A 27,708-nucleotide genomic window follows, 5' to 3' on the forward strand; every position below is an offset into this window, starting at 1 on the left:
TAGCCCATTTCTATTAATCTTTACTTTGCCACATGGCTCATGGCTTACTGGTACCTTACATCTTCCTTGTCCTGATGGCGGCTGGCAGTCTCCCTCTCTCAGCCTTCCACTTCCCAGAATTCTTTTCCTTGTCCCGCCTATACTTCCTGCCTAGCCAATGGCCAATCAGTGATTTATTTACTGACCAATCAGCAACACACTTGACATACAGACCATCCCACAGCAGTTTGTTGTTGCCAATATGTAGAATGGTATTTCCAAGATTTAACTAACTTTTGGTAACTAAGTTGATACACATATTTCATACTGCCACCTGCAGCCATGCTGATGTCATTGATCACGATGCCTTTGCAAACCCTCTTGATATTAATGAACATAGCTCCCATGCATTCCTATGTAAGCATTGGTTCTGTAAGCTATGATGATGCATATGGTCCTTGTTACCATGGGATAACACCTTAATGGCTTTGAATTCTCCATCCTCTTATGACCTTATTTATGTAAGTGTTCTGTATTGCCAATAGAATAATGTAATTTTCAAGAATTGAAATACCAATAGAAACTAACATAATATCCTAAAGACATGCTGTTACCTTTAAATAAGTTGAGGTTTTAATACCAGCTAAGTCTCTTAAACATGTGCGTGTCCATGATTGGAACTTCAATGCTATTCCTATTCCTCCTGGAACCAATGTTGATGCTCATCATCTTCTTAAGACTGGACACCATGGTGACTTCCATGATCTCTCCTGCTACAAGTGACCATATTAAGGTAAGTGTACCTTTTTGGCAATATATAGAATGGTAATTTCTGAGATTTCATAACCTTTGTTAACTTAGCTAATATCTGTAATTCATGCTGCTACCTGGAACCATGATGCTGTCATTTACCGCTGCTTCCTCTGTTAACCCTGTTGTCTATGAAAGGAACTGCCATGCGTTCCTATTGGTTCTGTAAGCCATGTTGATGCATGTGGTCCTTGTTACCATTGGATGACATCTTCATTTCCATGACCTCTCTGGCAGCTTATGACCATATTAATGTAAATGTTCTGTGTTGCCAACATAAAGAATATAAATATCCAAGAACTGAAATAACAACTGAAACTAAGTTGATATCCAGAATACTTGCTGTCACCTCCAAACAAACTGAATTCATTCATCCCTACTGCATCTGTTAAACACGTGGATGTCCATGAGTGGATAGATCATGCAGCTCCTACTATTTCTGGAAGCCACTTTGATGCCAGGGTTCTTTCTAGCCCATGGATCTGATGTTGATGTCTATCTGTCCTGCTACCTGAAACCATATTGGTGCAAGGTATCTGTCTTTCCAACATGAAGAATATTAATTTCCCTGATCTCAACTACCAAATTAAACTATGTGGCTATCCATTCAAAATACTTCCACCTGAAATGTTGTGGATTTAATTGATTCCTGCTGCTTCTGTTACCCATATGGATGTCCATGATTGGAACTATAATGCTTTTCCCACTACTTCTGGTAGCAGTGTTGATGCTCAAGGTCTTGTAAACATCTGGACACCATGTTGATTTCCATGATCTCTGTTTCTACAGGTGATTATGTTAATGTAGACTTTCCTTGTTGCCAATGTATAGAATGGCAATTTCCAAGATTTAACCAACTTTGGGTAACTAAGTTAATACACATAATGCATCCTCCCACCTGCAGCCATGCTGATGTCATTGATCACTGCTGCCCTTGCAAACCCTGCTGATATTAATGAATGGAGCTCCCCTGCATTTCTATTGGTTCTGTAAGCCATGTTGATGCAGGTGGTCCTTTATACCATGGGCTAACACCTTGATTACCATAAATTCTCCAGCCCATTATAGCTATATTAAGGCAAGTGTTCCTTTTGGGGAATGTGTAGAATGGTAATTTACAAGATTTAACAAGCATTTGTAACTAAGCAGATATCCATAATTCATGCTGCCACTTCCAACCATGCTGATGTCATTGATCCCCTTTGCCAATGTTAACCCTGTTGATGTCTATGAATGCACCTGCAATGCATTCCGTTTTTTTTTTTTTCTTCTGTAAGCCATGTTGATGAATGTGGTACTTGTTACCATGGGATAACATTTTGATTGCCATGACCTCTCTGGCCCATTATGATCAAATTGATGGCAGGGTTCTGTGTTGCCATCATAAAACATGTAAATTTCCAAGAATTGAAATACCAAGTGAAACTAAGGTGATATCCGGAATATTTGCTCTCACCTCCAAAAAACTGAATTCATTCATCCCTGCTCCATCTGTTAAAAATGTGAATGTCCATGAGCAGACTTCCAATGCTATTCCTACTATGTCTGGAAGCCACATTGATGCCAGGGTTCTTTCTTGCCCATGGATCTGATGTTGATGTCTATCTGTCCTCCTACCAGACACCATGTTGGTGCAAGTGTTCTGTCTTTCCATCATAACGAAAGTTAATTTCTCTTATCTCAACTAACAAAGAAAACTGTGTGGCTCTCCATTGTACATTTTGCCACCTGAAACACTGTGGATATAATACATCCCTACTGCTTCTGTTAACCGTGTGGATGTCCATGGTGGAGGCACAATACCATTCCTACTACTTCTGGAAGCAATGTTGATGTTCATTATCTTCTTATACTGGGCACCATGATGACTGATATGATCTCTCCTGCTAGAGTTCATCACCTTAAGGTAAGTGTTTGTTGTTGTCAATGTATAGAATGATAATTTCCAAGATTTAACGAACTTTTCATAACTAAGTTGATACACACTATTCGTGCTGCCACCTGCATCCATGCTGATGTCATTGATCATTGTTGCATTTGCTAACCCTGATGATATTAATGAATGGAGCTCCCATGCATTCCTATTAGTTCTATAAGCCATGTTGATGCATGTGGTCCTTGTTACCATGGGATAACACCTTGATTGCTATGAATTCTCCATCACCTTATCACCTTATTTATGTAAGAGTTGTTTGTTGGCAATATGAAGAATGTATTTGCAAGAATTGAAGTACTAACAGAAACTAAGTTAATATCCTGAATACATGCTGCTACCTCAAAACAAGTTGAGGTCATTAATCCCAGCTGACTATCTTAAACATGTGTGTGTCCATGATTGGAAATACAGTGCTATTCTTTCTCCTCCTGGAACCAATGTTGACGCTCATGATCTTCTTACCACTGGACACCATGGTGAATTCCATGATCTCTCCTGCTACATACAAGTGATCATATTAAGGTAAGTTTCCTTTTGGCAATATATAGAATGGTAATTTCTGAGATTTCATGAACCTTTGTTAACTTAGCTAATATCTGTAATTCATGCTGCCACCTGCACCCATGCTGATGTCTTTGACCGTTGCTGCCTCTGTTAACCTTGTTGATTTCTATGAAAGGACCTGATAGGAATTCCTATTGTTTCTGTAAGCCATGTGGATGCATATGGTCCTTGTTACCATGGCATAACATCTTGATTGCCATGACTTCTCTGGACACTTATGACCATATTGATGTATATGTTTTGTATTGCCAACATAAAGATGTAAATTTCCAAGAACAAAAATACCACCTGAAACTAAGTTGACATCTGGAATACTTGTTGTCACCTCCAACCAAATTGAATTCATTCTTCCCTTTTGCATCTGTTAAACATCTGGATGTCCATGAGCAGACATATCATGCTATTCCTACTATTTCTGGAAGCAATTTGATATCAGAGTTCTTTTCTTGTCCATCATTCTGATGTTGATGTCCATCTGTCCTGCTACTTGAGACCATGTTCTGTCTTTCCATCATGAAGAAAGATAATTTGCCTGATCTCAACCACCAAAGTAAATTATGTGGCTATCCATTCAACATGCTGCCACCTGAAACCTTGTGGATTTAATTGACCCCTGTTACTTCTGTTACCCATACGGATATCTATATTTAGATCTATAATGCTTTTCCTACTACTTCTGGTAGCAGTGTTGATGCTCATGGTCTTGTAAACCACTGGACACCATGTTGATTTTCATGATCTCTGCTGCTACAGGTGATGATGTTAATGTAAGGGTTACTTTTTCCAATGTATAGAATGATAATTTCCATGATTAAACCAACTTTTGGTAAATAAGTTGATACACATAATTCATGCTGCCACCTGCAGTCATGGTGATGTCATTGATCACTGCTGCCTTTACAAACCCTGCTGATATTAATGAATGGAGCTCCCCTGCATTCCTATTGGTTCTGTAAGCCATGTTGATGCAGGTGGTCCTTTATACCATGGGTTAATCTCTTGATTGCCATAAATTCTTTAGCCCCTTATGGCCATATAAAGGCAAGGGTTTATTTTTGGCAATGTGTAGAATGGTAATATCCAAGATTTAACAAGCATTGGTAACTAAGCAGATATCCCTAATTCATGCTGCCACCTCCTACCATGCTATAGTGTGAATCTTAAAAGTTCTTATTAATAAAATCAAACCTGAGCCAAGTATTGGTTTGAACACTGGAAGATCAGAGAGACAGAACAAGCCACAGCTAACCTCACCTGGCCAACTTCTCAGCTGATCTTGTTTCTTCTGACTGGAATCCTCTGTGTCCTCATATCCGAATGGCTCTCAGCTGAACTGTACTGCTCAAAACCTAAAAGCTTAACTAGCCAAATGCTTAACCAGCCAAATGCTTAACCAGCGAAATACTTCTAGTTTCTGGTCTTCACACATTATATATCTTTCCTTTCTACCATCACACCTTGGGATTAAATGTTTGCTTTCTGGGATTAAAGGCGTGAGTCACCGTGCCTGGCTGTTTCCAATATGGCCTTGCACTTTCAGAGATCCAGAGGGATTTCTGCTTCTGGAATGCTAGGATGAAAGTGTGAGTGCCACCATTTTCTAGACTTTTTATCTAGTAGCTGTTCTGTCTCTGACCCCAGATAAGTTTATTAAGGTGCACAATATTTTGGGGAACACAATAACAGCACACCATGCTGATGTCATTGACCCCCATTACCACTGTTAACCTTGTTGATGTCTATGAATGCACCTCCAATGCATTCCTATAGGTTCTGTAAGCCATGTTGATGCATGTGTTCATTATTACCGTGGGATAACACCTTGATTGCTTTCAATTTCCATCCCTTTATCACCTTATTTATGTCAGTGTTCTGTGTTGCCAATATGAATTATGTAATTTCCAAGAATTGAAATACTAACAGAAACTGGGTTAATATCCTGAACAAATGCTGCTACCTCTAAACAAGTTGAGGTCATTAATCCCAGCTGACTATCTTAAACATGTGTGTGTCCATGATTGGAACTACAGTGATATTCCTACTCCTTCTGGAACCAATGTTGATGCTCATGATCTTCTTACCACTGGACAACATGGTGACTTCCATGATCTCTCCTGCTACAAGTGATCATATTAAGGTAAGTGTACCTTTTTGACAATATATAGAATGGTAATTTCTGAGATTTAATGAACCTTTGTTAACTTATCTAATATCTGTAATTCATCCTGCCACCTGCACCCATGCTGATGTCAATGACCGCTGCTGCCTCTGTTAACCTTGTTGATGTCCATGAAAGGGCGTGACAGGAATTACTATTGTTTCTGTAAGCCATGTTGATGCATATGGTCTTTGTTACCGTGGGATAGCATCTTGATTGCCATGACATCTCTGGCCCCATATGACCATATTAATGTATGTGTTTTGTGTTGCCAACATAAAGAATGTAAATTTCCAATAACAAAAATATCAACTGAAACTAAGTTAATATACAGAATACTTGCTGTCACCTCCAAACAAATTGAATTCATTCATCCCTGCTGCATCTTTTATACATGCGGATATCCATGAGCAGACATACCATGCTATTCCTACTATTTCTGGAAGCCACATTGACGCCAGGGTTCTTTCTTGCCATGGATCTGATGTTGATGTCTATCTGTTCTGCTACCTGAGACCATGTTGATGCAAGAGATCTGTCTTTCCAACATGAAGAATGTTAATTTCTCCGAACCCAAATAACTATGTGGCTATCCATTCTACGTGCTGCCACCTGATACTTTGTGAATTCATTGATCCTGGCTGTTTCCGTTACCAGTATGGATGTCCATGATTGGAACTATAATTCTTTTCCTACTACTTCTGGTAGCAATGTTGATGCTCAAGGTCTTATAAACCACTGAACCCCATGTTGATTTCCATGATCTCTGTTGCTAGAGGTGATGATGTTAATGTAAGTGTTCCTTGTTGCCAATGTATAGAATGATAATTTCCAAGATTAAACCAACTTTTGGTAACTAAGTTAATACACATAATGCATCCTCACACCTGCAGTCATGCTGATGTCATTGATCACTGCTGCCTTTGCAAACCCTGCTGATATTAATGAATGGAGCTCCCCTGCATTTCTATTGGTTCTGTAAGCCATGTTGATGCAGGTGGTCCTTTATACCATGGTTTAACATCTTGATTGCCATAAATTCTCCAGCACTTATGGCCATATTAAGGCAAGTGTTCCTTTTGGGCAATGTGTAGAATGGTAATTTCCAAGATTGAACAAGCATTGGTTACTAAGCAGATATCCGTAATTCATGCTGCCACCTCCATCCATGCTGATGTCATTGATCCCCTTTGGCAATGTTAACCCTATTGATGTCTGTGAATATGAATGCACCTCCAATGCATTCCTGTTGTTTCTGTAAGCCATATTGATACATGTGGTCCTTGTTACCATGGTATAACATCTTGATTGCCATGACCTCTTGGGCCCCTTATGTCCATATTGATGGAAGTGTTCTGTGTTGCCAACATAAAGAATGTAAATTTCCAAGAATTGAAATACCAACTGAAACTAAGTTGATATCCAGAATATTTGCTGTCATCTCCAAACAAATTGAATTCATTTATTCTGGCTGCAATTGTTAAACATGTGGATGTCCATGAGCAGACCCACAATACTGTTCCTACTACTTCTGGAAGCCACATTGATGCCAGGGTTCTTTCTTGCCCATGGATCTGATGGTGATGTCTATCTGTCCTCCTACCTGACACCATGTTGGTGCAAGTGTTCTATCTTTCCATCATAACGAAGTTAATTTCTCTGATCTCAACTACCAAAGTAAACTGTGTGGCTCTCCTTTGTACTTTTTGCTGCCTGAAACACTGTGGATATAATACATCCCTACTGCTTCTATTAGCCATGTGGATGTCCATCATTGGAGGCACAATACCATGCCTACTACTCTGGAAGCAATGTTGATGCTCATTATCTTCTTACCACTGGGCACCATGTTGATTGCTATGATCTCTTCTGCTACAAGTCACCACCTTAAGGTAAATGTTTGTTGTTGTCAATGTATGGAATGGTAATTTCCAAGATTTAACTAACTTTTGGTAACTAACTTGATACATATAATTCATACTGCCACCTGCAGCCACGCTGATGTTATTGATCACTGCTGCCTTTATAAACCCTTTTGATATTAATGAATGACGCTCCCATGCATTCCTATTTTTTCTGTAAACCATATTGATGCATGTGGTCTTTGTTATCATGGGATAACACCTTGATTGCTATGAATTCTCCATCCCCCTATCAGCTTATTTATGTCAATGTTCTGTGTTGGCAATATGAAGAATGTAATTTCCAAGAATTGAAGTACTAACAGAAACTAAGTTAATATTCTGAATACATGCTGCTACCTGCAAACAAATTGAGGTCATTAAACACAACTGAGTCTATTAAAAATGTGCATTTCCGTGATTGGAACTATAGTGCTATTCCTACTCCTTCTGGAAGCAATGTTGATGCTCATGAACTTCTTACCACTGGACACCATGGTTGATTACCATGATCTCTCCTGCTACAAGTGACAATATTAAGGTAAGTGTCCCTTTTTGGCAATATATATAATGGTAATTCCCAACATTTAATGAACCTTTGTTAACTTAGTGAATATTTGTAATTCATGCTGCCACCTGCACCCATGCTGATGTCATTGATCCCTGTTAACCTTGTCGATGTTTATGAAAGGGCGTGAAAGGAAATACTATTGTTTCTGTAAGCCATGTTGATTCATATTGTCTTAGTTTCCGTGGGATAACTTTTTGATTCCCATGACCACTCTGTCCCCTTGTGACCATATTCATGGAAGTGTTCTGTGTTGCCAGCATAAAGAATGTAAATTTCCAAGAACAGAAATAGCAACTGAAACTATTTTGATATCTGGAATACTTGTTGTCTCCTCCAAACAAATTGATTTCATTCATCCCTGCTGCATTTGTTAATCATGCAGATGTCCATGAGCAGACATACCATGCTATTCCTACTATTTCTGGGAGACATGTTGATGCCAGGGTTCTTTCTTGCCCATGGATCTGATGTTGATGTCCATCTGTCCTCTTACCTGAGACATGTTGATGCAAGAGTTCTGTCTTTCCAGCATGAAGAATGTTAATTTTCCTGATCTTTAAAACCAAAGTAAACTATGTGGCTATCCATTCAATATGCTACCACCTGAAACCTTGTGGATTTAATTGATCCCTGCTGCTTCAATTACCGATATGGATGTCCATGATTGGAACTATAATACTTTTCCTACTACTTGTGGTAGCAGTGTTGTTGCTCATGGTCTTGTAAACCACTGGACACCATGTTGATTTCCATGATCTCTGTTTCTACAGGTGATTATGTTAATATAGACTTTCCTTGTTGCCAATGTATAGTTGATACACATAATTCATGTTGCCACCTGCAGCCATGCTGAAGTCATTGATCACTGCTGCCTTTGCAAACCCTGCTGACATTAATGAATGGAGCTCCCCTGCATTCCTATTGGTTCTGTAAGCCATGTTGATGCAGGTGGTCCTTTATACCATGGGTTAATATCTTGATTGCCATAAATTCTTTAGCCCCTTATGGCCATATAAAGGCAAGGGTTTCTTTTTGGCAATGTGTAGAATGGTAATATCCAAGATTTAACAAGCAATGGTTACTAAGCAGATATTCGTAATTCATGCTGCCACTTCCATCCATGCTGATGTCATTGATCCCTTTTGCCAATATTAACCCTGTTGATGTCTGTGAATGTGAATGCACCTCCAATGCATTCCTGTTGTTTCTGTAAGCCATGTTGATACATGTAGTCTTTGTTACAATGGTATAACATCTTGATTGCCATGACCTCTTGGGCCCCTTATGTCCACATTGATGGAAGTGTTCTGTGTTGCCAACATAAAGAATGTAAATTTCCAAGAATTGAAATACCAACTGAAACTAAGTTGAGATCCAGAATATTTGCTGTTATCTCCAAACAAATTGAATTCATTTATTCTGGCTGCATTTGTTAAACATGTGGATGTCCATGAGTGGGCCCACAATACTGTTCCTACTACTTCTGGAAGCCACATTGATGCCAGGGTTCTTTCTTGCCCATGGATCTGATGTTGATGTCTATCTGTCCTCCTACCTGACAGCATGTTGGTGCAAGTGTTCTGTCTTTCCATCATAACGATAGTTAATTTCTCTGATCTCAACTACCAAAGTAAACTGTGTGGCTCTCCTTTGTACTATTTGCTACCTGAAACACTGTCCATATGATACATCCCTACTGCTTCTGTTAACCATGTGGATGTCCATCACTGGAGGCACAAAACCATGCCTTCTACTCTGGAAGCAATGTTGATGCTCATTATCGTCTTACCAGTGGGCACCATGTTGATTGCTATTATCTCTTCTGCTACAAGTCACCACCTTAAGGTAAATGTTTGTTGTTGTCAATGTACAGAATGGTAATTTCCAAGATTTAACTAACTTTTGGTAACTAACCTGATACACATAATTCATACTGCCGCCTGCAGCCATGCTGATGTCATTGATCACTGCTGCCTTTATAAACCCTTTTGATATTAATGAATGAAGCTCCTATGCATTCTTATTTTTTTCTGTAAGCCATATTGATGCATGTGGTCCTTGTTATCATGGGATAACACCTTGATTGCTATGAATTCTCCATCCCCTTATCACCTTATTTATGTCAATGTTCTGTGTTGGCAATATGAAGAATGTAATTTCCAAGAACTGAATACTAACAGAAACTAAGTTAATATCCTGAATACATGCTGCTACCTCCAAACAAATTGAGGTCATTAAACACAACTGAGTCTATTAAAAATGTGCATGTCGGTGATTGGAACTATAGTGCTATTCCTACTCCTTCTGGAAGCAATGTTGATGCTTATGATCTTCTTACCACTGGACACCATGGTTGATTACCATGATCTCTCCTGCTACAAGTGACAATATTAAGGTAAGTGTCCCTTTTTGGCAATATATATAATGGTAATTCCCAAGATTTAATGAACCTTTGTTAACTCAGTGAATATTTGTAATTCATGCTGCCACCTGCACCCATGTTGATGTTATTGATCCCTGCAGCCTCTGTTAACCTTGTCGATGTTTATGAAAGGACATGAAAGGAATTACTATTGTTTCTGTAAGCCACGTTGATTCATATTGTCTTAGTTTCCGTTTGATAACTCTTTGATTCCCATGACCACTCTGTCCCCTTGTGACCATATTCATGGAAGTGTTCTGTGTTGCCAGCATAAAGAATGTAAATTTCCAAGAACAGAAATAGCAACTGAAACTATTTTGATATCTGGAATACTTGTTGTCTCCTCCAAACAAATTGAATTCATTCATCCCTGCTGCATTTGTTAATCATGCAGATGTCCATGAGCAGACATACCATGCTATTCCTACTATTTCTGGGAGACATGTTGATGCCAGGGTTCTTTCTTGCCCATGGATCTGATGTTGATGTCCATCTGTCCTCCTACCTGAGATCATGTTGATGCAAGAGTTCTGTCTTTCCAGCATGAAGAATGTTAATTTTCCTGATCTTAACTACCAAAGTAAACTATGTGGCTATCCATTCAATATGCTACCACCTGAAACCTTGTGGATTTAATTGATCCCTGCTGCTTCCATTACCGATATGGATGTCCATGATTGGAACTATAATGCTTTTCCTACTACTTATGGTAGCAGTGTTGTTGCTCATGGTCTTGTAAACCACTGGACACCATGTTGATTTCCATGATCTCTGTTTCTACAGGTGATGATGTTAATGTAGACTTTCCTTGTTGCCAATATATAGAATGGTAATTTCCAAGATTTAACCAACTTTTGGTAACTAAGTTGATACACATAATTGATGCTGCCACCTGCAGCCATGCTGAAGTCATTGATCACTGCTGCCTTTGCAAACCCTGCTGACATTAATGAATGGAGCTCGCCTCCATTCCTATTGGTTCTGTAAGCCATGATGATGCAGGTGGTCCTTTATATCATGGGTTAATATCTTGTTTGCCATAAATTCACCTGCCCCTTATGGCTATATTAAGGCAAGTGTTCCTTTTTGGCAATGTGTAGAATGGTAGTTTCCAAGATTTAACAAGCATTGGTAATTAAGCAGATATCCGTCATTCACGCTGTAACCTCCAACCATGCTGAGGTCATTGATCACTGTTGCCACTGTTAATCCTGTTGTTGTCTATGAATGCACCTCCAATGCATTCCTATTGGTTTTGTAAGCCATGTTGATGCACGTGGTCATTATTACCATGGGATAACACCTTGATTGCTTTCAATTCTCCATCCACTTATTGCCTTATTTCTGTAAGTGTTCTGTGTTGCCTATATAAAGAATGTAATTTCCAAGAATTGATATACTATCAGAAACTAAGTTAATATCCTGAATACATGCTGCTACCTCCAAACAAGTTGAGGTCTTTAATCCCAGATGAGCCTCTTAAACATATGCGTGTCCATGATTGGAACTACAATGCTATTCCTACTCCTTCCGGATGCAATGTTGATGCTCATTATCTTACCACTGGACAACAGGTTGATTTCCATGATCTCTCCTGCTACAAGTTATCATGTTAAGGTAAGTGTTCCTTTTTGGCAATACATAGAATGGTAATTCTCAAGATTTAATGAACCTTTGTTAACTTAGCTTATATCTGTAATTCATGCTGCCACCTGCACCCGTGATGTTCTCATTAACCTCTGCTTCCTCTGTTAACTTTGATGAAGTCTATTATAGGACCTGTCTAACATTCCTATTGTTTTTGTAAGCCATGTTGATTCAGGTGGTTCCTGTTACCATGGGATAACATGTTGATTGCCATTAACTCTCTGGCTACTTATGTCCATATTAATGTAAATGTTCTGTGTTGCCAACATAAAGAATGTAAATTTCTAAGAAGGAAAATACCAACTGAAACTAGGTTAATACCTGGAATACTTGCTGTCACCTCCAAACCAATTGAATTCATTCATCCCTGCTGCATCTATTAGACATGTATATGTCCCTGAGCAGACATACCATGCTATTCCTACTATTTCTGGAAGCCATGTTGATGCCAGGTTCTTTTCTTGCCCATGGATCTAATGTTGATGTCCATCATTCCTGCTACTTGAGACCATGTTATGTCTTTCCATCACAAAAAAGTTTGTTTCCCTGATCTCAACTACTATAGTAAACTATGTGGCTATCTATTCAACATGCTGCCACCTGAAACTTTGTGGATTTAATTGATCCCTGCTACTTTTGTTACCCATATGGATATCTATCTAATAGGAGACCCTATTGGTCCAATGTTCTATGCTGCCAATATGATGAATGTTAATTGCCATGATCTCAGCTACCATCTGAAACTGTTGATATTTACATGCTGCCACCTACAACCTTGTTGATGACATTGATGCCTGCTGTCCTCTTTATCATGTTCATGAACCTCTCTGTGCTATTCCTATGGGTTTGAAGTCCATGTTGATGCCTTATGGTAAGTTTTGCTCCTGGATAAGATGTTGATGTTAATAGTCTGACCTGCCACCTGAGACCATGCTGAGGTAAGTTTTCTGTGTTGCCAACATGAAGAATATTGATTTCTAAGAGTTGATCTGCCATTGGAACTGAAGTTGATATCTGTAATTCATTCTGTCCCTGGAACCGTGTTGATACCACTGATTCTTGCTTCTTTTGTTTATCATGTTAATTACCATGATCTGGCCTACCATGCTGTCCCTACTGATTCTGGAAGCCATGTTGATGCCTGTGGTTCTTGGTGCCCAGGGATATGATATTGATGTCGATGTTCTGTTCTGACTCCTTAATCCATGCTGAGGTAAATGGTTTTTGTTGCCAGTGTGAAGTATGTTCTTCTCTTCGATCTAAGCTACTATCCAAAACTAAGTTGTACTTCATCACCCATGTTTCTGCAGGCCACCACATTGATGTCACTGATCCTTGCTGTATGTTTTAACTATGTTGATATCCATGAGCCAACCCTCCATTCAAAACTATGTTGATGTCATGGATCCTTCCTACTTCTGGTAAGCATGTTGATGTTCATGTCTCAATGTGACAGCAGAGGCTATGCTGCCACTGGTAACCGTGTTGATGCATCTATTCTCTCTTTCCACTGAACACCATGTCATTTCCCTGATCCTACTCATTCTGAAAGCTTCATTGATAGTCTTTGTCTTTGCTACCTCCAGAGACCATGTTGATGTCCTTGTTCCATACTTTACCAGTAACCATGCTGCTGTCCCTGATCTGTGCTGCCTTTGTTAACCATGTTGTTGTCTTTGATTTGATCTGCCCCCCAAAGCTATGTTGATATCACTGATTTGTACTGCCAGTGGCAAACATTTTGATGTCTCTGAACCTTGCTGCCTCTGCTAGCTATGTTGCTGCCCATGATCTCACCTACCATTCAACCCCTACTGCTTCAGGGAGCCATGGCGATGCCTGCAGTCCTTGTTGCCCCTGGATGCGATGTTGACATCCATGTTCTGTCCTTGCACCTGAGACCACATTGAGGTAAGTATTCTGTGCTGCCAATATAAATAATGTTGATTTCCTTGATCCCACACGCCATCCAGAACTAATTTAATACTCTTGATACATGCCGCTGCAGGAAATCATGTTGATGTCACTGTTCTTTGCTGCATCTTCTAACCATGTTGATGTTCATCATCCAACCTACCGTCCAAAACTTTGTTGATGTTACTGATCTATGTTGTAGCTGTCAACATGTTGAGGTTACTGAACTTTGCTACCACCTGTAACCATATTGATGTCTGCAGTGTACAGTGTCATCAGAAACAATGTTGAAGTCATTCGTCCATACTGCTGCCTGAGACCCAGTTCAAGTAAGCTTCTTGTGTCTCTCATGTGTACAATATTGATTTCCATGATCTGTCTGCCACCTGAAACCAAGTTGATATCCATGATCTATACTGACACAGGCAACCATGTTGATGTGACTGATTCTCGCTGCCTGTCTTAACCTGGCTGATATCCATGATTCGACCTGTTTTCTGAAACTTTGCTGATGTCACTGATCTTTGCTATTGCTGTCAACCATGTTGATGCTACTGAAACTTGCTTCCGCTTGTAACCATACTGCTGTCTGTAGTCTGTTATCATCTGAGACAATGCAGAAATCAGTGGTGCATACTACCACCTGAGACCCAATTCAGGTAAGTGTCCTGTGTTGGTAATGTATATAATGTTGATTTCTGTGATTTGTCTGCCACCTGAAACTAAGTTGATGTATATGATCTACCACAGGAAACCAGCCTTGTTGATGTCACTGATCTTTGTTCCCTGTTTTGACCATGTGGATGTCCGTTATCTGACTTAACATCTGAAATTATGTTGATGTCACTCATTCATGCTGCCGCTGATAACCATGTTTATGGCCATAGTCTTTGTTGGAATCTTAGACCTTGTGGATGTCCATTGTCCATGTTGCCACCTGAATCTACGATGATGACCACGATGATTGTAGTCTGTGCTGCTGCTGGGGATTAGGTCAATATAAATGATCTGAGCTGCCAACAGAAACTATTTTGATATCATTAAGCCATCCTGGTGCTGGAGACCATGTTGACATCTTTGTCCTTGCTGCCACCAAAAACTATGTTTATGTTCATGCTCTGGGCTGCATGCTGAAGACCAGTTGAATATCCATGACCCAGATGCTGATGAAGAATGTGTCAACGTCTGTCATTAGTACTGCCACAAGCAGTCATCCTGATAGTGATCTGTGATGCCTCCCGCAAACATGTTATGTTGGTGATCTGTGTTGATGTCATGGACCAGATGGATGTCAGTTATCCAAGCTGTCACCAGAAATCTTGTGGACCATGATCTGTGCTGCTCCTGGAAACCCTTTAGAAGTCTATGATCCATTCTGCTACTGGAAACCATGTGGAAGTCCGAGATCTGTACTGCCACTGACTTCTATTGGCAGGGAGCTTCTTTTACAGTGGTATCAATGACTGTAGAATCATAACTGAAATTCAGACAGACATTGAAGGCTTCTGTGCCACCATCCCTCAAAAAAGAAAATCCAGACAGGATCTTATTGGAGAGTCCTTGAAAGTTGTAATAAAAATACTTATCTGTAGCTCTTCACAGTTGATGGCTTCAGGCAGGGGTTGGCGAAGATCTCCTTTTTAAGGGGCTGGCCACTGCAAGTTTGACTATGCTCCAATGAGTATAAGGGTAACACCAATTGGACTTGTTACATTGTCTTTTTTCTATTCTGGGGGAGGATGCCAAAAGGGTGGGAGGGTGGACCTCGGAGGAATGTGAAGCAAGTGTGATTGAGGTATGTTGTATGACATTCTCAAATGATTAATAAAATATTAGTTTGGGAAAATAAAAAAAAGTGTCAAATAGTATGTATGTTAAATTTGGCCTACAACTGATTCCTTATTTTAACTATATGACTTGAACCACAGCCTATCTTAGCCATTGTTCTACTGATGTAAAGAGACACCGAGATCAAAGCGACTATTACAAGAGAAAGCACTTAATCTGGGGCTTGTTTCAGTGTCAGAGGTTTAGGCCATTATCATCATGGCAGGAAACACGGAGGCATGCCAGCAGACTCTGGAGCAGTAGCTGAAAACTACATCCTGATCCATAGGCAGAGAGAGCAAATACTTTGGACATGGCATGGGCTTTTGGAACCTCACTGCCCACTCCCAGTGACACATTTCCTCCTACAAGGCCCCACTTCCTTATTCAAGCACTTCAAGTACATGAGCCTACAGAGGCCTTTCTTATTCAAACCATCATATTGTCTTAGAGTACTTTTTAAAATTGTTTTATTCTTTCAAGAGCTTATACATGTAGACAATATATTTTGATTTTATCCATTGACCATTTCTTCCCTTCAACTCCCTGTAGTGGTACCAGTCTGTCGTCTTCTCAACTTCATGCTTTCTGTTTTTATTATTAATAACCCTCTGAGTCCACTTAGTGTTGCCCATGTGCCCATGTGTGTGAGTCCACCTACTAGAGCATGGACAACCTAACAGAGGCCATTTCTCCAAAAGGAGTGACTTTCCCTTTCTCAGAAACCACCAGTTGCTCATAGCCCCTCCAATGGTGTGCCCTTAGACACATCCTTCACAATTCATGTTAGAACTTTGAAGAGTTTGATCCTGAGTAGGTAACCAAAGGTACTGTTAATTGGAGTATGCAGCAGTTATGTTATTTACAGAAATCTGCATTTTAAATCTCTGACTTGATTGTCTCTTCAATTCTTTCTGCATGCTTTTCTGTGATATCCTTATAACTTTTGGTGAGTGAAGGTTAATATAGCAGATTCATCCATGAATGAGCTCTCAGTTACTTGTACTCTGTATTTTGACCAGCTATGAGTCTCTGCCTTAACCACTACTGTGAAAAAGAAGTGTCTCAAGAGATATTGAGACCACGATTGGAAAAAGTACAGAGACAATTAGTCAAACTAGTGGAAACACATGAACTGTGAACCAACAGCTTAGGAGCCCCCATGGTACTTGACTAGGCCCTCTGGATAAGTGAGACAGTTGTTTATCTTGAACTGTTTAGGGGGCCCAAAGGCAGTGTGATCAGGACCCGTCCTTAGTGCATGAGCCGGCTTTTTGGAACCTAGGGCCTATGGTGAGACACTTTGTGCAGCCTTGGTGCAGGGAGGAGGGGCTTGGACCTGCCTCAACTGAATCTACCAGGCTGGGCTAACTACCCAGGGGAGACCTTGCCTTGGAGGAGGTGGGAATGGGGAGTGTGTTGGGGGGGAAGACTGGGAGGTGGGAAGAAGGAGGAGAGGGGAATCCATGGTTGATATGTAAGATGAATAGAAAATCTCTTAATAATAAAAAAAGAAAAGAAAAAGAAGTGTCTCTGACCAAAGTTGAAAGTGACCCAAATCTAAGGGTATAAACACAAATATTCAGAAGACAGATTGCAGCATGGCCATTAAATATAACAATAGCAGTGTGTTCACACCTAGGGGCTGTGATTTCCCTAGTTATAGGCTTTGGCCTAGTAAGTACAAAAGACCTCCTGTAGAGTAGCCCTCATACTCAAGTAGAAGGTTCTTGGTTACCCTGTAACTGTCATGTCACTGTTAATACCAGTGGGCAAATTTTCCAGGCAGGCCAATATTGTAGCACGCAGGACCTAGCAGTGAGGGAAACAATTTGTCTCTTGCTCATTGCTGCTTCCATTGCACCTTCTGGAACTGTGTAAGCTAGCTAGAAGGAAGTTGAGTGATGTCTTCAAAAAAGTTTACCCATCTAGTTATAGTTCAAAAATAAGAGCAGTGGCAATAGCCTGCACTGTTTCACGTGACTCTCTGTGGCCTCTCTGACCAAAACTTGTGGAGCGGTAACTATGCTGGGCACACATTTTCATTTACTGACTCATACCTTTTGAAAGCATCATTGTCCACCTGTGGAGAGGCCTCCTCTCCAAACTCTTTTCAATATACATTATATTTCTAATTAGCTTACAATCTAGTATATTTCCACAAGGCTTCTGCATATATCCATACATATATTTCAACATCCCATCCCCATCCTCACTTAAACTTTTAACCTGGATTATCCCAACCACCTATTTCTCATTCCCTGTGTTCTCTAATCCACTCTGATTATACAGTGTTTTACACAGGTGGCTATCTCATAGCTTTCTGTATAGCATTGAACACACCCTACATTTTGATTAGACATTCCACCACCCCTTCATTTTCTCACCCTACTCCTTTGAATGTTTTATTTCTTTCCTCCTCCAGTTTATGTTTTAATATCTCCCCTCCATTAATGTGTCGCTCCCCAAAGGGCTTCTTTCTTAAGTACCTGGGTACCACGTCAAGTCCTGTTTAATCATACACACAAAGGATTCAAAGATAACATCCACATCTAAGAGAGAACATGGCATTTGTCTTTCTGATCTGCTTGTATTACTCAGGATAAGTTTTATCAGTTCCATATATAACAGTAAATCTCATGATTATAATTTCTTATAGGTTAGTAATATTTCATTGTGTCTGTGTGGCACAATTTCCCCTCAACCATTCTTCAGTTGATCGGCATCTAGGTTGATTCAATTTCCTATTGTGAATGGAGCCGCAGTGAAGATGGATGTACAAATGCCTCTCTGGTAGGATACGAATCTCTTCTGTACATATTCAAGAGTTCTGAACATAGCTCATATGGCAGTTCTGTTTTTATATTTTTGAGAAACCTCCACATTGATTTCCACAGCGGCTACACCAGGTTGTACTCCCACAAAATATAAATATTCCCCTTTCATTACATCCACACCATGATCTATCTATCTATCTATCTATCTATCTATCTATCTATCTATCTATCTATCTATGTATCTATCTATCTATCTATCTATCTAAATATTTATCTATCTATCTAAATAAATTCTGAGTGAGGTAAGATGAAATCTCAAAATGTTTATTTCTTATATTATTTTAAATAATATAATTTTGTATTTATATTAGTTTATTTTAAATAATATAATTTTGTATTTATATTAGTTTATTTTAAATAATATAATTTTGTATTTATATTAGTTTATTTTAAATAATATAATTACATCACTTCATCCTTCCTTCTCTTGTAATACCCCACATCCTCTCTAATTGATGGTCTGTTTTTCTTTATTATTGTTACATATAAATATGCATGTATTTATAAATATAACCTGATGAGTCCATTTTTTTATCTCAGGGCTGATCACTTTGTATTGAGTAACCAATTAGGTGGTCTCATTTCTTGACAGGTAAATTTTCCTTCTCTCAGCAGTCATTAGTTGCCTATAGTTCTTATCTAGGGTGGAACCCTGTTCTATTTCCCCCTTACCATCATTGCCCAGGTCTTGTTTAGGCAGCAATACGGTTGCAATGTCATGGGTATAGCTTCCTTTTCATTTTTAGGAGACACAATCCCATAGTAGAATTTTTTGTCCTCTGGTTCTTAAAATACTTCTGTTTCTTCTGTGGTTTCCTGAATCCAACAACAGGAGTTGTGTTATGTTGTAGATTTATTCTTTGTGCTTTGGCTCCTGACATTCTGTTTATCTCTCCAGCATGACTTGTTCTTGTCATGGCCTCTGTTTCATTCATTTGCTGCAGAGAGAAGATTCTCTGATGAGGGGTGAGGGCTACATTCATCTGTGGGTATAAAGGTAAGATTTATAATGCAATTTGGAATTATATACCACCCCTAGTAAAGTGGTGTTAGTAGTTAATCTAAGATACATAATCTCACTATCTCTGTGTATTTGGCTAGATTTCTAGGACTAGTAATCACTTTCAATATTCTCCCCCTGCAACCTACCCTCAACCTGACCCCCTCATGTTCTAATCACCACCCACCCCCAGTGCATCCATGAAATCTCTTCTATTTCTCTTTACCAGGGATATCCATGTGTCATCCCTTGGGCCATCCTTGTTACCTAGCTTCTCTGGGTCTATGGATTGTAGCATGGTTGTCCTTTAGTTACAACTAATATCCACTTGGGAGGGAGTGCATACCATGTTTCTCTTTCTTTTTTTGGATTACCTCACTCAGGCATCTCTACTGTCTGTCAGGCTACCTGGTCTGCCTTACAGTTTCCTTGAGCTTCAGGTGTGCTGCCATTTGATGCCCCTTGTCATGGATAACAGCTACCTCCTTAGGGAGCCAGACTGCTTTAAGGACAGCTAGAATTTCCTCTCTGTTTTAGAGTTTTTCTTCCAGCAGTTAATATCTGTGGTGATATTTTGTTGGTGCCCTAACAAATAAAGCTGGCCTGAAGATCAGAGTGTGGATCTAGCCACTAGTTAACCACAGAGGCCAGGCAGTGTTGGCACACATCTTTAATCCCAGCACTAGGGAGGAGGAAACAGGAAGTTTTATGTCTGGGAAGAGAGAGGAATATAAGGCAGGTGGAGACAGGAACTTGCCCTCCCTTCAGGCTGAGGAATTGGCAAGGTAAGAGGTGGCTATAGCTTGCTCCTTTGTCTCTCTGATCTTTCAGCAGTTACCCCGATATCTGGCTCTGGGTTTTTATTATTAAGATCAATTAGGATTAATGCTATATACCTCTCCTATATAAATCATAATATGGACATGAAAGGTAGCAAAAACATACCTGCGGTCTGTATAAATGTTCACTTTCCCCAGCGTAGGGTCTGAGTGAGACCCATCAGCTCTGCCTTTTGGTCTGATGTGCCTTGTGGCAAGGCTTGTGCCCATATGGTGTCCCATTGGTTAGTTACTGCTGCTGTAGTACTCCTACTCCATTAATGACTAGGCTGCTTTCATCAGTAAAGAGATCAGCCTCTGCCTCAGACAGGGGAGTGTCCTGAAGTTCTGGAAAACTGGCCTTAGAAATTTCCAGCAAGTCCTCATAGTTATGGAGTAGGACCTCAGGGTCATCATCAGGCATCAATGTCACAGGGTTGAGTTTGTGCACAGCAGCAAATGTAAGATGGAGCAACAGACCCTGATACTGGCATTTGACACCCACTAGCCATTTGCCCCTCTTAAGAGGGTTTCCACAGCATGTGGAGCCCTTAAAGTCAGGACCTGGACCAGGGTGAGTTTGTCAGCTTCTCTTCCTGGTATAGTGGTTTGGGCTATGGCACACAAACAGGATGGCCGACTGGAGACCACCAGGGTTTTAGGGTCTGAGTCAAAATGCCCTTTGCAATGCTCTGAGTCTCATGACTGAGAAGGTGGAACAGTTTAGTGACATCTAGTCGAGCCAAAGCTGGGGCTTAGGTTGGAGCCTGCTTTAGTTCCCAGAAAGCTTGTTCCTCTGTTTCAGTCCATTTCCAAGAATCATCTCCCACAGTAGGAAAATATAGGGGCCGGGCTATTTCAGCAAAAGCAGGAACCCAGAGCCTACAATATACAGACTCCCCCAGGAATTTGCATGCCTGCTTCTTGCTTTAGGAGTGGTGGTCCTGAGGATAGCTTCCTTCTGGGAAGCCATTGAGAGTTCTACTACCTAGAGCAAATTTGTATCCAAGATACAAGACCTCTGTTTGTAAGTTGAGCCTTTTTCAGAGAGACATGTTGTCCCAAAGTCTGGAGCAGAAAATCCTTTGGTCTTTTGAACGTGTAGTGGTGTTGGCTGCTGCCAGTAGATAATCTACTTACTGGAGCAGAGTTGAATGAGGATTGAATTAAGGATTTTTGTATTCCATCCACAAAAGTCATAGGGGAACTTTTGAACTTTTTGGGTAGTCCTGTTCAGTTTAGCTGAATAGTCTCAATGGGCATTGGATCATTCCATTCAAAGGCAAATATGGGCTGGCTCACTGGTGCCCGGGGAATGGAAAGAAAGTATCCTTAGGGTCCAGGACTATGTAGACCTGGACAGGGAGCCACAGGTATGATTAAGGACTATCACCGCACACTTATAATAATATTTTACCTGAGCCACAAACAGATGACTCATTCTTTCATGGTGGTCCCAGACTGCCCTTTCGACCTTCCAGGCAGAGATCTGCTTTGAAAATTAGGCACCAACATTGCCTTTACTCCTCAAGAAACTAAAATTTCCTTTGCAGCTGCCTACCAACTCAGATAAACTACCCTTCTCTCTGAATAATATTTCCCAACTTTCCAGACTCCAAAGCAGAAATAAATCCTGATCCAGTACTTGCAATAACAGTTTCTCAAAGTATGGGCTGAGAAAAATCATCCATGCTTGGAAGAGCACCGCCCACCACTTCTGGGAAGAATCGTGACTACAGCCACACCTATAAGGATCCAGCAATATCCCATTAACCAAAAGGCTAGACTGGGAATTGCTCCTTGTATCAAGAGGCTGTTAGATGCTAACATTCTCACCCCATGCCAGCTGGCTTGGAATATGCCTTTCCTCCCTGTCCATAAACCAGGGACCTCAGATAATTAAGACAGTTCAGGATCTCTGGGAGGTAAATAAATGGACTGAAATCATTCATCCTACTATTCTAAATCCATACACTTTGCTCAGTCTCCCACTGCCAGAGGACCACGTTTTCAAAAACCCAGTAAGTTCAGTTACCAATGAAAACAGCTCTGCCCCAGCATCTACCAAAAATTTAGCTGTGTGGCCTCCTATTGTCACAGTAACCAAGGGCTCTTAGAGTCTGAAGAGTGTAGAGCCCTAGTCCCTTCATCCTGATTCACTATCCATCTCAGTTGTGGTTGGAGGATCATTGCTTCCCAGACAACTTGATTCCATCTGGAATGAACTAAGACCTAAATGATGGGCACATCTGTGAGGGAACTTTTATTAATTAAATCATCTGAAGTGTAAAGACCCACTAGTAATCTGGATATTTGAAGTGGGAAGATACATCTTTAATCCAGACTTTTAGGGTGAGAAGAGCCACCTTTAATCTGGACCACACCTTCTGCTGGCAGTCTATATAAAATTCATGGAGGAAGGAAGCTTGCTCTCTTTGCCTGCTTGCTCTTGCTCTTAATAGCAAGTCCATCCTTTCGCTGGCATTAGAGCACACTACTTCGGGATTCTGGTATATACTGAAGACCAGCTGAGACATCCAGCCTCATGGACTGAACAACCACTGGCTTCTTGGACTTCCATTGGTAGATAGCCATTGTTGGACTAGCTGGACCACAGCCTGTAAGCCATTCTAATAAATCATATATATGTATATATGTAGATATACATGAATATATGTATATGTATATCCCCATAAGTTCTGATCCTCTAGAGAACCATGATTAATGCCAATTTTGGTACCAGAAGAGGTTTTAGAGCTACAGAAATATAAAGATAATTTTTTTGTTGTTGTTTTTTGACAGGGTTTCCTCTGTGTAGGTTTTAGTGCCTGTTTTGGATCTCGCTCTGTAGACCAGGCTGGCCTCGAACTCACAGAGACCCTCCTGGCTCTGCCTCTTGAGTACTGAGATTAAAGGCATGTGCCACTGCCACCTGGCATAAATTTTTAAGCATATGGCATAGGTTTTCCAATTTGTCAACACCTGTAGTCACTGAAGCCTCTCCTGGAAGCTCAGAGAGTTCTGAAAGCCCATGGTGTGACTTAAGGAAACAAATGCATTTGATTATTCTGATTCACCAGCTGTGAGCAGAAGCAGATTTGGTGACTCTACAGAAAATGTTTGACAATTTGTGGAAAAACAAGGAAAATGATGATACTGGTTGGTTGGTCCTACCATTTCTGGATAAATTGACAAAGGAAAAGACTGGGATCCATGATCAAATTGAACAACTTGGAGCATCTTAGAATATGTTCAAGGGCAACAATAAAATTAGTGGTAAAATTGACTGGCTTCAGATGTGCATAAACAGTCTAAAGACTTCTGTTTTGTTTTAATTGAAAGTAGATTCATCTCTCATACAATTCATCCCAACCAGTTTCCCTTCCCTCCCCTTCTCCCAGCTCCCCACAACCTCCTTTTGCCCCAGATCCTAATCCCCCTCCATTTCCATTCAGAAAGGAGCAGGCCTCCCAGAGACAACAACCAATCATGACAAGATACAGTAAGCCAAGGCAAAAGCTTTCATGGAGGCTGAAGAGTCCCAAGAGCAGACAAAAGAGTCAGAGATCTACCCACTCCCACTGTTAGAAGTCCCACAAGAACACCAAGGTAACAGCCAAAACATGTACACAAAAGACCTGGCGCAGACCCGTGCAGGCCCAGTGCTTGTCACTCCAGTCTCTGTGAGCACATGTGAGCCCAGCATAGCTGATTCAGTAGGCCATGTTCTCCTGGTGTCCTCCAGCCCCTCTGACTCCTACAGTCTTTCCTTGCCCTCCTCTACAGGGTTTCTTGAGCTCCCAGGGAAGGGATCAAATGGAGACCTCCAATTTAGACTCCTTACTTCTGGTTCTGGGTCTCTGCACATGATCCCATCTGCTGCTGGAGGAAGTGTCTCTGGTGAGGATAGCAGAATATCATTGGGAATCATTTCATTGATTTTATTTACTTTTTTAAATGAATGAATGAATGAATGAATGAATTCGTTTAGCCTGTCATGTCTGGTTCTATCCTAGGTCTCTGGGCTATCCAGGCATTGTTGGGCATGGGTTCCTGCTCATGACATGGACCTCAAGTTAAACCAGACATTAGTTGGCCACTCCCACAAGCTCTGCACCATCATTCCCCCTCCCCCTGCACATCTTGCAGGCAGATTGTAGGCTGAAGGTTTTGCGGCTGGGTTGTCCACGTTTCTCTTTCAGTGGCCTGAAAAGTACCTTCCCACACCAGAGACTAGACCACAGGTGTAATGGCTCCATGCAGGCGCCAGCTCAACCTCTCTACATTCAATGAGCTGTGTGGATATTGTCCTCGGTAATAAGGCCACCCTGATATCTGTTTTTGGAGGGTGACCTTCTGTCCTAGCATGAGCCTGGGATGTTTGGGGATTTCCACGGAACCCCTTCCCCCAAAAAACTTGACTGAATGCAATCCCAGCTCCTTACTAGAAGCCTTGCCTTGCTACAAAAGATGTCCAGTTCAGATTCTGTATCCTCCATTACTAGGGGTCCTCACTAGGGTCACCCTCATAGATTTCAGGAAGTTTCCACTGCACTAGGTTTCCACACTACCCACCAAGTTCCCCCCAATTCCAGCTGCCTCTCCCTGCAATCTCTCTCCATATACCCCCAATCAGATTCCTCCTGTCCCCCTCCCCACCAGCAAACTCTACTCTATTTCCCTGTCCCAGGGGATCCATGCAACTCTTATAAAGCAAAGCATTTAACTGAGGCTCGCTTACAGTTTCAGAGGCTCAGTCCACTATCATTGTGGCAGGGAGCATGGCAGCATGCAGGCACACATGGCAGTTTAAGTTATTGTTAGACACAATTTAAGGGTTTTTTTAAAGTAAATTTTATAAATCAAAGAATATTTTCTTTCCCTCAAATTGGATTGATATTTTACTAAACACAAAGAAGAGGATATACATGTAAAATGGGGTTCTTGAATATTTTCCTTCAAAAACAAAAAAAAAAGAAGCTCAGTACTGTGACACACACCTGTAGTACAAGTATCTAGAAGGCTGAGACGTGAAGATCGCTTGAGCCCTGGAGTACAAGACTGGTTTGGGAAACATGGTTAGAATCTGTCTCAAACAAGACAAGACAGAAAAACCTATAACATAATACAATATCCAATTTAACATTCCATAATAGTATGTTTGTACCTGTTATGAGTGATTAAAAAATATGCAAAAGCCAAAACTTAAACTTAAATACTCTTTATTGATGATAAAATGATTTGACAGTTTTATAGAAAAAATTCACTTTTACAATAAAAGAGTTGAAACCTTGCTACAGAGGAACAGCTGCCAGTCACATGCCTTTTTATATTTTATTTGGACAGTACAATAATAGATTTAAAAAGCTTTTGAGAATTTGCAATCTTTTGCTGCTGCCTTTTCATGAAGAGGCACATAAACATGTTCAATTTTGAGATAAGTATTATACATATAGTACATATACATAAATACTATACATATATCAGCAAATCAAAATTAAAAATCACAGGTACTTTGGAGGCTGAGCTGTGAGGATCACTTGAGCTCAGAAATAGGAGACTAGTCTGGGTCACATGGTAAGATCATGTCTCCAAAATAAAACGAAGCAATATGCTGATGGCAAAAGAAAGAAACTAATCTTTATTCACAAAAGTGAATTCACACTGCTGGAGAGAAAAATCTCACTAATTAACAACAAAAGAGTTAAACCTGGAAACACCAGAATAGGTGCTAGCTATGTGCCTGTTTACATTTTATTTAAACTTGAATTTCCACCATAAAAACATGCTTTTTATCTAACATTAGAATTATATTGTTCCACACAGGTTCAAGTTTTCTTCAAAGAATCATGAAAATAGTATGGATTGAAGAGACTTTCAAATATTTGCAATCTCTTGCTGCTGCTGTCTCATAGAAGGAGAAAATAAACATGATGAATTTTTAGTTGTTATGCATAGTTTAGTAAATAAAATACTTCAGCACTTCTGCTAAATTTTATATATATATATAACTTCAAGATTAAAATATAACTTACAGTTTCCATCCTGTATTTCTTTTGATACTCAGCTATTTCTTTTTCAAGTTCAACAAATGAAGCAGTCGATCGAACATTATTATTCTTATTCTCAATGTTCTTCAAAATCTAAAACACAAAAGGCAAGTTCAGTTATAATCCATAGTGTTTCATCTTAGATTCTAAATTGTGTAATTCATTTTCACAAGTGAGAATTTATTAATACTCATCAATGGTTATTATTTATTCCGTTTTTCAAAACATTGTAAATTAGAAATGAATAATAATTATATAGAATGAAGTAAAATACATCAGACATGATTCAAATGTTGTTAAAGAGGCTAAATTAGCATACTTTCCCCCAAACAGTGGTTTAATGAATGGTTAAGGTCATGAAGAAGCAAAAACAAACAAACAAACAACAAAAATGCTGTGCAGTTTCACATGATTCCTAGGTATCTGGAGGCTCAAGAAGGAGAACAGAGATCTAGAAGTAAGCCTGAGCAACACAGTGGGACCTGTTTCAAAGAAAAGCAAAGACAAAAGATATAGGATTAAGACTACAAGGTCCTATCAGTATGATAATTTTGAAATTTTCTAGTATGTTTCCAAATGTTGGGTTATATTTTATTTGGACTAGTGGTAAATGTGACATGAATTCACTAAGGGAAGAAAATGATCTGTCCTGTGGAGATCGTTTTAATTTACATAAACTAAAAATTACATTTTTAATCTGTATATGGTGGTGCATACCCTTAATCCAAGCACTTGAGGGCCAAGGCAGGTGGATCTCTGTGAATTCAAGGCTTGTCTGGCCTACATAGCAAACCCCAGGCCTGATAAGGCTGTATAGTGAGACCTGTCTCAAAAATATCATGTTTTGTCATTCAGGGATTTTTATACTTAAAAAACTTCATATATATATACAGCATTTTTTGAGGCAGAGTCTCACTCTGTAGCTCAGTCAAGCCTCAAATTTGATATCCTCCTATCCTACCCTCCCTAATACTAGCATTATAGGCATGTACCATCACATCCAGCCAGAAGAAATAAATTTTAAACCCTTACTATCCACTCAATAAACTATTATTCTACTTCCTATTGTCCCCAAAAGTACTTAATGTAGTAATAATAATAACAATAACAATAGTAATAGGAGATTGCTTCATTTTTCTTCAATGAGGAAAAACATAAACAACAGTACAAATAAGTTAAAATACAAATAGAAATGCAGCTTTCTGTATATACAGAGTATAGATTGATTGGTAAATGATTTTACTTTAGCTGGCAAATGAACAAGACATCAATAG

The 27,708-nt window shown here is 39.9% G+C and overlaps 1 protein-coding gene and 1 long non-coding RNA gene across 54 annotated transcripts in view; one reads left to right on the plus strand and one right to left on the minus strand.

Annotated features, from left to right (window-relative positions):
• Positions 1-15,493, plus strand: part of LOC131901492 (uncharacterized) — a 39,381-nt gene extending 23,888 nt beyond the window's left edge. For 9 of the 50 annotated variants that reach the window (XR_009376694.1, XR_009376700.1, XR_009376693.1 and 6 more), the window contains 9 exons: positions 628-2,695; positions 3,137-3,247; positions 5,320-5,426; positions 5,586-13,201; positions 13,299-13,409; positions 13,762-13,899; positions 13,997-14,231; positions 14,328-14,561; positions 14,653-15,493. This is a non-coding gene — a long non-coding RNA (uncharacterized LOC131901492). The remainder of the gene's footprint in view (positions 1-627; positions 2,696-3,136; positions 3,248-5,319; positions 5,427-5,585; positions 13,202-13,298; positions 13,410-13,761; positions 13,900-13,996; positions 14,232-14,327; positions 14,562-14,652) is intronic. The other 41 variants (XR_009376709.1, XR_009376713.1, XR_009376712.1 and 38 more) reach the window with 34 other exon arrangements.
• Positions 15,494-19,401: 3,908 nt separating this feature from the next.
• Positions 19,402-27,708, minus strand: part of LOC131901485 (synaptonemal complex protein 3-like) — a 132,612-nt gene continuing 124,305 nt past the window's right edge. For 3 of the 4 annotated variants that reach the window (XM_059252613.1, XM_059252614.1, XM_059252615.1), the window contains 3 exons: positions 26,420-26,527; positions 25,385-25,445; positions 19,402-19,549 (listed from right to left, as the gene is read on the minus strand). In XM_059252613.1, the coding sequence (XP_059108596.1) occupies positions 19,494-19,549; positions 25,385-25,445; positions 26,420-26,527 (225 nt within the window). In that variant the 3' untranslated portion in view covers positions 19,402-19,493. Of the gene's footprint in view, positions 19,550-25,384; positions 25,446-25,589; positions 26,289-26,419; positions 26,528-27,708 lie in introns of those variants that run through there. The other variant, XR_009376654.1, reaches the window with a different exon arrangement.

The sequence above is a fragment of the Peromyscus eremicus genome, unplaced genomic scaffold (genome assembly GCF_949786415.1).
Source record: "Peromyscus eremicus unplaced genomic scaffold, PerEre_H2_v1 PerEre#2#unplaced_91, whole genome shotgun sequence".
NCBI lineage: Eukaryota > Metazoa > Chordata > Mammalia > Rodentia > Cricetidae > Peromyscus > Peromyscus eremicus.